General features: G+C 36.0%; 1 protein-coding gene across 1 annotated transcript; it reads left to right on the forward strand.

Annotated features, from left to right (window-relative positions):
• Positions 1 to 5,920: 5,920 nt before the first annotated feature.
• Positions 5,921 to 7,673, forward strand: LOC106310347 (probable indole-3-pyruvate monooxygenase YUCCA8). Its single transcript, XM_013747574.1, has 3 exons — positions 5,921 to 6,668; positions 6,745 to 7,116; positions 7,235 to 7,673. The coding sequence occupies exons 1-3, from the start codon at positions 5,988 to 5,990 to the stop codon at positions 7,460 to 7,462; spliced, it is 1,281 nt and encodes a 426-aa protein (XP_013603028.1). The 5' UTR covers positions 5,921 to 5,987; the 3' UTR covers positions 7,463 to 7,673.
• The last annotated feature ends 7,133 nt before the right edge of the window (positions 7,674 to 14,806 follow it).

A 14,806-nucleotide genomic window follows, 5' to 3' on the forward strand; every position in this document is an offset into this window, starting at 1 on the left:
CCTACCATTAAACCCGAGTACACGAGTTCGAGCCGTTGAAAACTCATATTTTTAATAACACAGCTATATAAACGACGTCGTTTGTCTTTAATCAGACAAAGTGATGAAACGACGTCGTATACTTTAACACCCAAAATTAACGTCCGCTTAATTAACAGTTAACTCGGTTAACGGTGTGTTTATCTGGTCAGTCAATCGTAAGTTTCTTAATAAACCCGAAAAGTCAACAAAAGTTCAGGATTTTATTGGCTAGCCCATATGTCCAGGTTTCTTTTGGCAATTCCCGCAAAGTTCAGTGTTTTTTTGGCCGATTTCCCATTGTTTAAAGCCGTGAAAGTACTACGTATCCTTTCGGACCAAAGGATCAGGATGAGTTTAACTATAGTGATTCGATCCGACAACGATGAATAACACTCTTAACCGGTTTGAAGCCAATAAGTTTAAAATGAGTGCATGCATATATATATTTATATATTGGTGTGTTTGTGTATGTGTAATGTATACATGGATATATATGCCAAACTCAAAGCTTCCAAAATGTTGTGGCATGAAAAGAAGAGAAACCCCCATGGAAACCAAGGTTCTATCTATGCACATGGCTTTACATTTTTACTTACCATCTCTGATTCATCTCTATTTTTATCTCTAAATTTTCCTTTTTTTATGCAATGTCTATGTATTTTTTTTAATAGAAAAATTATACTATAGAGATGGATTTGTATGTCTCTATAATAGAGTTTTTCTATTTATAAAATAAAATATAGAGATATGCTATTTTTACCTCTAAATATAGAGATAAAAAAAAAATTCTCTATATTTTCTTCTAAAATAAAATAACTCTATTATAAAAGTATACATTAGCGCAATTCCACCTCTATAATAAAAGTCTCTATTTTAAAAGAAAATATAGAAACATACATCGGAAATGCTCTTAAGTTTCTTCTTTCCACAACCCTTATAAAGGTTTTTTTTTTTGTAGGATCCCTTTTTTCTATATAAATAACTAAAGAACTTCTAACAATTAAAAAAAAAACTTAATTCATACTTTTTCTGTTTCAGTTTAATTATCGTTATATATTATTATTTTTTTTAAATAAGTATTTTTTAAAAATTTCAATGCAAAATTATTAACAATATTATTTTTTTTATTTATGTATTGGGTGAAATATGGTTAGATGTCTAGATAATAATGTTTGTGTTTTGAAAATATATAAAACTAAATATTTTTTTAATTCATGTGTATAAATCTAAATGACAATTAAAATAATACGGATGAAATATCCACTAATATGAGTGCCTTTTTCTTGTGTACTTTGAAAAATGCACTTTACAATTGTGAATGCAAGTACCAATGAAGAGAAAAAGATCTTATCATTGTAGCTAAGTTAGTCACCATCACCTGGCTAGCATAGGTTAGCTAAATCGTGTTATTCGTACTTTATTAAAGTTAATAGAGCCTTCCTTAATCACATATTCCTATCACATATTTTATCTTGATGGATTATATTACCTAATTTACTTTCACATGAAAAAATCTTTTAAAAGTTTGGAGAGGCGATATTTATAGGTTGATACTTTTTTTTAATGTTGATTTATTACGATATTACAACTATGAAAAAGATTACATAGACGATACGACAACCAACAATAATACCTGCCTTATAAGGTCTACACTTAACTGCATCATCTGAGCCGTCATACGAAGATCATGTCTGACCGAGTTTACTTGTATCATGTTAAAGATCTCTTGTAAGCCTTTCCTCTGTAGTCTTCGTAATTGTTTAATAAATCGCTTTCTCCAAAAATTGAAACCTCGACCTGATGGTGATGGTGTAAAAGCATTAATGAACCGTTAGTTAAACCATTGGACTAAAAAGGCTTCCACATGTTGATACTTGCTAGGAGTATAAGTTTTTCTTTAAAACAAAAACTTATTTGACAAGAAAACAAACAAAAACAAAAACTTAGTTACTTATCTCTATTTGGATAGTAAATAACAAATTAGGAGATCGCAGTGAATTTTTTTTCATTTATTATGATGAAAATACTTTTAATAGTTTTCGGTGAAAATATAGGATAATTAGCTACATTAGTATTACTCTTTTCTAATTTACCCACATAAAAGCTCTTTAGCAAATTCGTTTTCTAGTTAGCATAAACTTATGTGTAAGCTCAGTTAACGAAATTTATATGAGTTTAACTCAGTTTAACGAAAATCGTTTGTTATAAACTTACTGGATTTAACTTAAAAGTCTCTAGACATTATGAATAACAATTTCTGTACCTATTAATTACTTCCTCCGTTTTTTTAATATAAGTCGTTTTAGAGAAATTTGTATGTTCTAAATTATATGACGTTTTCGGTTTTCTATGTAAAATTTATTAACACTTAATACTATATGACCAATGATAATATACATTCTATTTTATTATTGGTTGATTTGTGGTTAAGTAAATATTTAATGATGTTTTTGCTTAGAAAATATAAAAAATTAATGATTTTTTTAATCTATGTGCATAATTTTAAAACGATTTATATTAAAAAATGGAGGGAGTATCATGTATTGCAAAATATCAGGATAATAGATGTTTTCAAATATATATATTTTAAAATAAGAATTCACATATTTTAATGAAAAAAATGAAAAATGTGGAGATCGCGGGACCAAGCCATAATAATAGTGGAGAAGCTTAATTAATGGAAGAGAATGGGTTTGATGTGATTTTATTCATTTGGTTCCACATACATCACAGCTTGGATCATCATCTTCTCCACGTGGCTTTCCATTCCACGTCATCATTTACTTCCCACGTGGCTTCCTCTTTTGGGTCCCACTATTTCGTTCTATCCAAGAAAGACACGTCAGACCATGATTAACTCGAGTTCTTAAAATGGAGTTATTAACAGAATTTAAGAAACTGTTTCTTAACTTTTAATCAAAAAAGTTAAGAACCGGTTATTAAAGTTTTTATCTAAGAACCGGTTCTTAGGTTTTTTAATTAAAAATTAAAAAACAGTTTATTAATTTCCGCTAATAACTTCATCCTAAGAACTTCGGGTTAATCATGCTCTCACCATCGTTGCTCCCTAATTCCATCGCTTCCATTTCTATTTTTTTATTATTCTAAACCTCACCATAAATTACTTAATTATCACTCTCTTTGAAAAAAATTGATGTTTTAAATTTTTATTTGGATGGAAAAAAATATTAATTTGTATTAATTTTTTTAAAGAATCAGAATTATTTAGTTCGTTTTGTTTAAAAATTAAAATATAATAAAAATGTAAAAATATGAATGATAAAACATATATTCGAAAACCAAAATAAATTGATGTAAATTTTCAATATATATTAAAACATTAGTATTTTAAATACAGAATAATAATTATTTTAAAATATTATCATTATAATTAATTTTGAAAAACTTTCTTAAAACTATTTAATAAGAATATCCTAATAATTACGTACAAAATAGTCGGTTGGACTTCGATCGTTGGATCTCCACGGTTATCAGAAAAAGAAAAAAAAATGGTCGGTAGAAAATCGTATTTCCCAATACCAAAATATTACTTCATCCTCAAGCACTATCTCTGTTTATTACAAAAGTGCTCAACCGTCACAAAACCCATTAGCTAATTTTTATATAAACAAATCCAACTCTTAAGCAATGATACTCATAAACAGTATCTTATCATATATTGTAAAACAGATTTCATGACTTTTTTGTGTGATTTTTTTTAATTTGGACCATCGTTTAAAAATTTTATTAAATGTATTTTATTAAAAATAATAATACATAAAATCTTTAAAATACTTTAATCATAACTAGATTTTGAATCCGCGCGAACGCGCGGATATATGTTCATACTTAATAGATGTTAAACATTGGTGTTACTGTTTCATATATTTTTTTTGGTTTTTGGATTGATGTAAACCCAAAAAAAAACTCGGTTCATTTTATTATCAAGATTAAACCTAACATAAAAAGTAATTGTTTCTAAATTTGTTGTTGATTGTTTATATCGTGATGGGATATTAGACAAATCAAAACGATTTATTAGATAAGATATTTGTCAATTAGTAATACTTAACTACATTATCTTATTTATAATGTAATTATATATTTATGTAAATTTATAATTCAAAATTTTCAAAATAAAACATCTTATATAAATTATAAACAGATGGGTTGATATATAAACGATATGTATTATATTAACAACATGGCAAATAAAAAATAACTATTTGGTAATTAATTTGTTGAAATGGGCCAAAACTTAATTACAATGTTAAAACTTTATTTTCATCACAATATATGTGGATTAGGCTTTAATTATATTTTAATTGACCAAGCCCATAAAATACTAAACAGGTTAGTCCGGTTAAATGATATGATTTTAAACGTGATTTGCAAGATAAGAAACCTAAAAAATCTTGTGCTACTTATGTGAATGATATCGTGATTGTTGGTAACAGAAGATGAATTGGTTTAGTAGTTTTCAAGTTTATTAATAAGGCAAATCATGTATTTAGTTAAAAATCAAAATTCTATGTTTAATATCAGTGGCATAAGAAAGTAATTATTGAGCAAAACTAAGGGTTAAGTACAAAATGTACTTCCGTTTTAATAGATTAGATATCTTTTGATATCTTTTTATTTTAAATATAAATATATTTATTTTAAAATTCTAACAAATCTGTTTTAAAATATTTTTACAAGATCTTCATTTTCGAAATTATATTTAAATATTTTCACTAATTTTGAAATTAGTTTGAAATATTATTATACATTAATATATTCAATTATCATTTATAAATTGAAAAATAAAAAGTTCTATAATATTTTATCTATTATATAATCATAATTAATCATATTAAAAAAATTATTATATTGAGCTAAATATAACAAAATTGTATAAATTTATAAATTTATATATTTTATATATTTTATTTTCGTAAGTTCAAAATATTTATGTTCAAAAATAAAATCTAATATATTGGTAAGATGAGTAAACATTAGCAAACTATATAATACATGTATAAAAACTAACAGGTATTTCTTTAAAGTTAATTATATAAAATCTTTGTAACTACTTTAATCATAATATTTTTTTTCATTTTATATATTATATTTTTAAAATTCTAATAAATTTATGTAAAAATATTTTAACAGTAACTTAATGTATTTTAAGTTATCATTTATAAAATAAAAAATAAATAAATTATTATACTAAAATAAATATGATAAAATTATATCCAATTGATAAATTTATAAATTTTATTTTCATAAATATAAACTATTTATTTTAAAGATATAATATGATGATAGAACGGTTTAAAATTAACAAACTATATTATACATGTCTAAAAATTAACATATCTTAGACTTTCGTATATATAATAATATATTATCTTAAATGAATAAGCATACAAATATTGGTAAAAAAAATCCAGATTTGAAAGACGGATCAGAATTTAGCATAAATTAAATACAAATTCATTTTTAAATATATTTTCTCGTGAATATACTAATTTTCTTAATAACTAAATGCAAATACACTAAGATAAATATATAATAAGAAGTGACAAATACATACAGTTTTAAACAATTAAATAATTATAACATGTAAATTATAAAATTATTGTATTTGAAATAGTTATATAAATATTTAAGTATATGATTAACGTTAAAAATATATACCATTTACGTTCTAAAACAATAATTTATGTATAGAAAAGTGAAAACAAACTTGTTAATGATTAAAATAAACATCAGCAGCTCATGATCATATGTTATACAAATATATCAAATATCATCTCCTGGAAAAAATATTCAACGCCACATGGGATATGATCTTCCCCTCTATATAAACATCTTAACCTTCAAACATTATCTTCATTCCAAATTCAAAACCATTTCCTCTCTCTCTCTACAAATCTTCAACTTCTCTCTCTCTAAAACTGTTAAGGACATTTATAAGACAAATGGAGAGTATGGTTCGTTTGATGGATCAAGAACAAGAAGTAACAACAACAACTAACCGGTGCATTTGGGTCAACGGACCGGTTATCGTCGGAGCAGGACCGTCCGGTTTAGCTACAGCCGCTTGTCTCCGGGAACAAAACGTTCCTTTCGTCGTCCTCGAGAGAGCGGATTGCATTGCTTCACTATGGCAAAACAGAACATACGACCGTCTCAAGCTCCACCTCCCTAAGAAGTTCTGCCAATTACCGAAAATGCCCTTCCCGGAGAGCTTCCCTGAGTACCCGACGAAGCGGCAGTTCATCGACTACCTCGAGTCCTACGCCTCCCGATTCGATATAAACCCGAAGTTCAACGAGTGTGTGCAAACCGCCCGGTTCGATGAGACGAGCGGGTTGTGGCGAGTCAAGACCGTGTCGAGCACCGAGTCAACTCGGACGGAGGTCGAGTATATATGCCGGTGGCTTGTGGTGGCTACGGGAGAGAATGCAGAGAGAGTGGTGCCGGAGATTGATGGGCTTGATGAGTTTACCGGCGAGGTGATCCACGCATGTGATTACAAGTCCGGTGAGAAGTTCGCCGGGAAGAAAGTACTAGTCGTCGGTTGTGGAAACTCCGGCATGGAGGTATCTCTCGACCTCGCTAATCACTTCGCTAAGCCTTCCATGGTCGTGAGAAGCTCGGTAAGTCATTAAAGATTCAAACTATTAACGTTCAAGAAATCAAGAATCTGAACAAAGTTTCGATCTTTTTGTTCAGTTTCATGTGATGCCGAGAGAAGTAATGGGGAAGTCAACGTTTGAGCTTGCCATGAAGATGCTAGCATGGCTTCCTTTATGGCTCGTGGACAAGATATTGTTGGTTCTGTGTTGGCTCGTGCTTGGGAACATCGAGAAGTACGGTTTGAAACGACCCGAGATGGGTCCGATGGCGCTAAAGAGTGTGAAAGGGAAGACGCCGGTGCTTGACATCGGAGCTTTGGAGAAGATCCGATCAGGAAAGATCAATGTGGTTCCAGGGGTTAAAAGGTTTGATGGGAACAGAGTCGAGTTAGTTAATGGGGAACAACTCGAGATTGACTCAGTTGTGCTCGCAACTGGTTACCGTAGCAACGTCCCTTATTGGCTACAGGTGAGAAAACAAAACCAAGAAGTTTAAAAATTTTGATAACCGAATCCGGTTTAACTAAACAGGGTTTGTTCGTTTTGGTCATGTGTACTGATTGAGTTATGTGTTTGTGTTATTATAGGAGAGTGAGTTCTTTGCAAAGAATGGTTTCCCGAAAGCAGCGAACAGCGGTTGGAAAGGAAGGACCGGGTTGTATGCGGTCGGGTTTACGAGGAGAGGGCTCTCAGGTGTGTCTATGGACGCGGTTAAGATCGCACAAGACATAGGCTCTGTCTGGAAACTTGAAACAAAACAACCTTCGAAACGGTCGACGGCTTCTCATAGAAGATGTATCTCCCAACAATTCTAATTTTAGGAGGAAGATTAGAGTTTTAGGAAAGAGATAGATTACATCTAAGAGAAGCAAAGAAGAAGAGCCCTCTCCTGAAGAAGACCCATCACAGGGTGTTGTGTGTGTTTGTTTTTTTGTTACCTCCTCCACTTATTGTTTTGGGAGTTTTGTATGAACAGAGGATGGATGATGCGGCCTTTTGTTTTCTATTCTTTTAGGGGTTCTTTGATTTTTTTTTTTGTATATTTTTCTAATAGTTTTAACATCTATATTGTATACTGATTGTATACAAGTCTCTAATATTAAAAAAAATGTTTCAATTCATTTTTTATTGTTTTGTTTAAGCTCTCTTGATTTTCATCTGTCACAAAGTTTTGTAGTCTGTCCTGGCTAGGTAGTCCAAGTGGCAGGACGGACCTGTGGTGGCAACCACCATCCGGGTTCGATTCCCTCCCCATGCGGAAACTACCCTGCCTCTTCTGGACACCAAAGCGGTACTGGGTTCGATCCAGCCCAGGTAAAGCCCTTCCGGGTAAAGTGGACCGCTGCCTGACCGGACCCAGGGGAATGACCCGCGAAGCGGGGAACCCCTGGATTATCAAAAAAAAAAAAAAATTTTGCAGTCATTATTCTTTTATTCGGTACTGAACAAACACCCTTTATTAGTTGGATTTTGTATGAATCTTAGATATTATAATTCATATCAAAGATTAGAAATATACTGACCGGCTTATAAAAGATTCATTCAAAGTTCAAACTTGAATCTTTCATACAAAATCGTTCCTGGTATTTTGAAAGCCACAGACTGACAATTTATTGTTGTTTCAAATTGAAAGTGTACTAATTTTAATTTTTTAGGAACTCAATGCTAATGTTTTACTTGATTATGCATAGAACCGGCTCTATTTAGATATTAAGATTCATTCTCAAACTTGAATGATGATATTATTACAGTTACAGCGTGATTAAAACTATATATGTATACTGTCCTAGTCTATCCGAAGCCCTTTTAACCAAACCAGCATGTCCGAGGGTCGTACTGCTCACACGGGTTTAGCCCGTTTTGAGACCGTCTTGAATTTAGTTATGGGAGAGGGGNGACCGATATTCATTGCAACTTGAGAACCAACACGATTGATCGTTTTTCTTCTCTCACACGACTTACAATTTTCCTTTTCATTATTTCATATACCATGCAGGACTTCACGTCAAACTTTTTTTTTTTTGGTGTAAACTTCACGTCAAACTTGAAGACCCCAAATTAATAATCATCTTTAAATGACACTTTCTTACTTTCTATATTCCTAAATATTTGGTTTACTGCATAATCTTTCAAGGAAAAATGGACATCTACAGTGCCATGTTAAGAGGATTATATCATATGTTTGTAAGTAAACTTCAAGATATATAGACTATGAACGAAAGAAATGATGCTACTGGACGAAACATTTAGTGTACGCATATTATGTAGCCAGAAGGCAGAAGTAATCGCTTTATAATCGGGCCTAGTCGTCTGGTGGTATAGGAATCTCGGCTGAGGTGTCCGCCATCACGAGTTGGAGTCCCGGCCACATCGGATTTAACATCCTTTCCGTTGGGGCGCTGGACCTCCTACGGAGGGATAGTTGGGAATGTGGCTGTCCAGATACCAGTTACAAAAAAAAAAAAAAAAGTCATCGCTTTATTTCTAGTACACAGCACATATATCTCTTAATCAGGAAAAGCAAATATGATTCTCAAGCACATGTGATAGCTTTGGTTGGAAATATAAATTAGGTTATTTAACCTAATTATCAGAATGTATAATTAAATCCCACTTTACATATAATTAATTTGAGTCATTAATGCAATTATGAATGTCATGGTTCATGCATCAAGTTTCGGCTTTGCACGGAACGAAAATAGGTACATTAGGTAACTAAGTAACCCAAGAGATTGGATGAAGAGAGTGGGAGTTAAATTTATTTTTTCTCTCTCCTGCGATACAATGTGCGATTAGGTTTCTCCTAGTCGCCACCGTCAGTGGGCCTCTTGCCTGAGGACGAGAACCTTCTTTCCACTTCCTTCTTACAAAAAAATGGCTTCCCAAGTCTCAGATCCATCGATCTGCAAGCCTCCGTCAGTCTCACCTAAAGTTTCAGATGAGGAAGTCAGGGCGTATGACTCTCAAACCGAAGTCAAACTCCAGATTCCCTCTACTCCGACAGCGATTCCAGCCTCCTCTGTCCCGTCGTACGTCGAAAGATTCAAAGCATCTCTCAGAAACCTCAGAAAGATTTCAAACCCGACCTTTCTCGAAGACGGTACTCCGGTAGTACAGGCCCCGCATGCCATCCTACTCCAAGCGTCGGAGATGTGGAAGGACCACTTAGTGGCTCATTTTCATGGCCGACGACCTCACCCGACAAAAATCATTGCTGATTTGAACCCGGTCTGGGGAAAATTTGGCAACATCACCGTCCGCACTCTGTCAAACACTAGCTGTCTTATCTTCATTCCTTCAATACAAACGAGGGAGTGGGTCTTGCAGGTAGGCTATTGGCAAGTAGATCATTGCGGTTTTTCAGTTTCCAAGTGGTCAGCAGTAGAAAATTTACAAGTTGAAGAGCTTAGAACGGCCCCTACCTGGGTTGTTTTAAAGAACATTCCTCCCCAGCTCTATTCTCTCGACGGAATCAGTGTAGTGGCTAGTGCGATTGGAGAGCCACTCCATACTGAGAAGTCTAGGCTCGACCCGTATCATTTCGGTGATACTAAGGTCAAGTTTGAAATTACCTTGGATAATGATCCACCGAAGGTGGTTGAGGTGAGGGATGTGCAAGGAAATGCAGTTCGAGTCAGAGTAGAGTATCCAAGTCTTCCTCCTAAGTGTTTGAACTGTGAGAAGTATGGACATCTTATAAATCGCTGTCTTAAGCCTATGGTTAAAAGAAAGAAGGTGCAAGCTCAGGTTTCACCAAATCAAGACAGAGTGGTCTCTACATCAACGAAGATAAATCTGATCTCAGGGCTAGTTGAGGCCCAACACTCTGAGAGGGTGGAGTTAGAGGATCAGGAGCAGATGCCCCAAACAACCCACTCTGAATTCCAGAAGAAATCCAAGAAGAAGAAGAAGAAATCTAAGAAGCCAGGAAAGTCGTTACCTCCTGGTACTTCCGAGGCATCATCTTACTCCACTGCTTTAGTTGTCGAGGTGGGTTCGGAGGAAGTTCCGATACAGGAAATTGCACCTGCGGAGGTACCTTTCACCCCTGCTACTGCTTATCAGCTCGTCTCTGAGGGGAGTGGCAAGGTGGGTGAGGTGGAGGATCACTGCGGAAAAACTGAAGTTTCTGAGTCTGAGTTTTCTCTGGAGGAAGAAGTGCAGGAAGAGGAGATTCAGTCTTCTGAGGGTGTTGATCCAGAAGAAGATAATACTTTGTGGTTTAAGCACCCTAAGGCTGTTCGTAGAGCTTTGAGGCAGGAAGCTCTTTGGAAAGCCTCTCTCCTAAAGAAGCCTCCAAAAGACGACTTCTCACTTCGGACTCGGGGTTTTTCCTCGGGAAAGAAATCACCCCTCTAACCGCAAGTCGGTCTTCAAACCTGTACATATGAAGATTTTTTCTTGGAATGTGAGAGGATTAAATAATAATGATCGGCAGAGATCTATTCGGAGTTGGTTAAATAATTTTGGCTCGTCGGTAGGAGCCTTTTTGGAAACCCATGTAAGCGAGGAGAACTCAGTTCAAGTTGCTGTTGGGTGTCTACAAGGTTGGCGTTTTGAATCAAACTACTCAGAGGTTGCTGGAGGAAGAATCTGGCTCGTTTGGGACCCTGCTTTATCGGTTATGGTCTTCCAGAAATCAGAACAGATGATTATTTGTGGTGTATTTGAACCGGAAACTCAGACCTCGCTGACTGTGGGATTTGTTTACGTGTATAATACTGAAGTTCAACGGAGGAGCTTGTGGGATGAGATCCAGCAGGTTTCAAGCCATAATCTGGTGAGAAACAAACCTTTCTTGATCCTTGGCGACTTCAATCAAATTGTGTCTGCTTCGGAGCATTTTTCTATTCTTCCGTATGATTTGCCTGTGAGAGGCATGGATGAATTTCGAAATTGCTTGGGTCAATGCGAATTAGAAGATTTGGAAACAAGAGGTATCTTCTTTACTTGGTCAAACAATAGAGAGGATGACCCTATTATTCGGAAGCTGGATAGGGCCTTAGGTAATGAAGCCTGGCGTGATGCCTTTCCAGATATTGTTGCTCAGTTTGAAACGCCGGGAGAATCGGATCATGCCCCTTGCATTGTTGATCTGCATACGGTATCGGAGGTCAGAAAGGTTAGCTTCAAGTATTTTGCCTTTCTCTCTACCCATCCACAATTCTTGGAAGGAATTACTGCTGCGTGGCAGGAGGAAATTGCTGTGGGATCAGAATTGTTCTCTTTGGGTCAGAGGCTGAAAGCGGTTAAGAAGGTATGCAGAAGACTGAATAAAATTGGGTTTGGAAATATTCAGCAAAAAACAAAGCTCGCAATGGAGGAGCTGCAAGAAATTCAGAGCGAGCTTCTAGTAACGCCTTCGAATGCTTTATTCAGAAGAGAATTTGTGGCGAGGAAAAAGTGGAAGTTTCTGGATTCAGCCTTACAGATTTTCTACAAAACGAAATCTAGAATTCGATGGCTCAAGGATGGAGACGCTAACACAAAGTTTTTTTTCAAGGCGGTTATGGCTCATCAAGCTAGAAACGCCATAAGATACTTGATTGATGGGAATGAAATGAAAGTTACAAATAAGGCTCAAATTAAAGACATGGTGGTCTCCTACTTTCACCATCTTCTAGGATCTCTCTCGATAGGTGTCTCGCCTCCCTCAGTGAGTGACTTGCAGAGTTTGATGATATATAGATGTCCCACCGCCTTATTTGATAAGCTTTGTGCTATTCCAAGTGAGGATGAAATTCGTTCAACACTGATGTCCATGCCAAAGGGTAAGGCTCCGGGACCGGACGGTTTTCCTGCTGAATTTTTCTGGGATGCTTGGTCAGTTGTTGGCAGTGATGTTCTAGCAGCAGTTAGGGAGTTCTTTGTTGGTGGTAGAATGCTGCAACGATACAATGCCACTGCCATTACTCTGATCCCGAAGATTGTGGGGGCTGATAAGCTAAATCAATTCAGGCCAATATCTCTGTGTTCTACCATCTACAAAGTGGTAGCAAGGCTTCTAAAGAAGAAAATTAAGCTCTTTATTGATGAGGTGGTCCAAAGGAACCAAGTGGGATTCATGGAGGGCAGACTTCTTTGCGAGAATGTTTTACTTGCATCTGAGTTGGTCACTGATTTTCATATAGAGGGTCGCATCTCTCGGGGCTGCTTGAAGATTGATCTAGCGAAGGCTTATGACAATTTGAGTTGGGAGTTTGTGCTTAATCTGCTAAAGGCGATTGATCTGCCAGTACAGATATTGATTGGATAAGAGAATGCATCACCACTACTTCCTACAGTGTAGCGGTGAATGGTGAATTGCACGGTTTTTTTACAGGAAAGAAAGGACTCCGACAAGGTGATCCTATTTCCTCTCTGTTGTTTGTGTTGGCTATGGATGTTTTGTCCAAGATGCTGGATAATGGAGCTTTGAACAATAGATTCAAACCTCACCCTTCCTGTGAAAATCCTCTTATTACTCATTTGAGTTTTGCGGACGATGTCTTGGTATTCTTTGATGGTTCTGAGGAATCTATGACTGGAATCCTGGAAATTCTTGAAGAATTCAAACAGTTGTCAGGCCTCAGCATTAATAGAGAAAAAACAGAGCTCATGATAGATGGTGGAAGCCACTCTCTCTGTCAAGAGATGGCTGAGGCGCTGGGAATCAAACAGGGAGCCCTTCCGATTAGATACTTGGGCGTGCCACTCTCGTCTAAAAAAATGAGATTATCTGACTACAGGCCTCTTCTAGACAAGATTGAAGCTCGGTTTAGCTCCTGGACAGTCAAGCACCTTTCCTTTGCCGGAAGGTTTCAATTGATTCAGGCGGTGATATACTCAACCATCTCCTTTTGGTGTTCCATTTTCATTCTTCCAATAGAGTGTATAGGTATTCTAGAGAGAATGTGCAACGCTTTTCTCTGGAGAGGAGTACCGCAATCTGCAAAAGGAGCTAAGATTAGTTGGATCTCTGTTTGTACTCCTAAAATTGAAGGAGGGCTAGGTCTGAAAAGGTTGGAAGATTGGAATCAAGTTCTGGCTTTAAAACTGATCTGGCTACTATTTGCAGCTGGTGGATCGCTTTGGGTTTCGTGGATTAAACAATACAAGATTGGCTCAGAGAATTTTTGGGAACTCACTCCTCGTAGAGGAGATAGCTGGATATGGAAGAGACTTTGCGAGCTGAGGACAGTTGCGAGACCCTTTCTGGTTTGTGAAGTTGGTTCCGGGATCGCAGCGAGCTTTTGGTTTGATAATTGGACTGATCTTGGCCCTCTTATCCATCTTACGGGTGAGAGGGGCCCTCTTGTTTCGGGTCTGGCTAAGGAGGCGACAGTTGCTGATGCCTTGATTAATGGAGACTGGTGGATTAGTGCATCAAGAAGTAGGAATGCTATAATATCTTTGCTGAAGCAGTGTCTCCCCTCGCTGGTGCCGATAGCTCAGTCCATTGACGATGATAAGTCCCTCTGGAAGATGGGTGAGGCTCCTCCTTCGTCTTCCTTTTCAACAGCCAAAACTTGGCTTACAATTCATCAACCAAACCCACCGGTCTTCTGGCACGAGCAGATCTGGTTTAAGGGAAGGATACCTAAGCATGCTTTCATCTCTTGGATTCTGGCGAGGAATAGAATGTCTACGCGAGACAGACTGCGTAGTTGGGGGATGAATGTACCTTCAGACTGTCTCTTGTGTGCGGGCTCAGAGGAGACAAGGCAGCATCTATTTTTTGACTGTGCATACAGCGTTGAGGTTTGGTCTTTCTTTTGCTCACACCTTCATCTCTCCCCTCCCACTTTGTTTGAAGAGTGCTTGAGTTGGCTGAAAGACCCAACACCAGACGCTAATGTGTTGCTAATTGTAAGGATGATCTTTCAAGCTGTTATCTATGTGGTTTGGAAGGAAAGGAACTCGAGATTGCACACGGGGTTGTGTAGACCAACTCAAGCAATCATTCAAGAAATTCAGCAAACTATCAAGCTCCGACTAGATCCACTATCTCGAAGTTTAAGGATGTCTTACTCAGCGACAACAACAACTCCTCTTGGTTTTTGGTTAAGTATTTTCTGAGGTTTCTTTTTGGAAAGTTCCTCCCTCCCCTTGTTGGGTGAGTTTTTAATTGCAGACTTATAACCGAATATTTTAATTAAAAAAAAAAAAAAAAAAAAAAA

This window comes from Brassica oleracea, chromosome C8, assembly GCF_000695525.1.
Source record: "Brassica oleracea var. oleracea cultivar TO1000 chromosome C8, BOL, whole genome shotgun sequence".
NCBI classification, from domain to species: Eukaryota; Viridiplantae; Streptophyta; class Magnoliopsida; order Brassicales; family Brassicaceae; genus Brassica; species Brassica oleracea.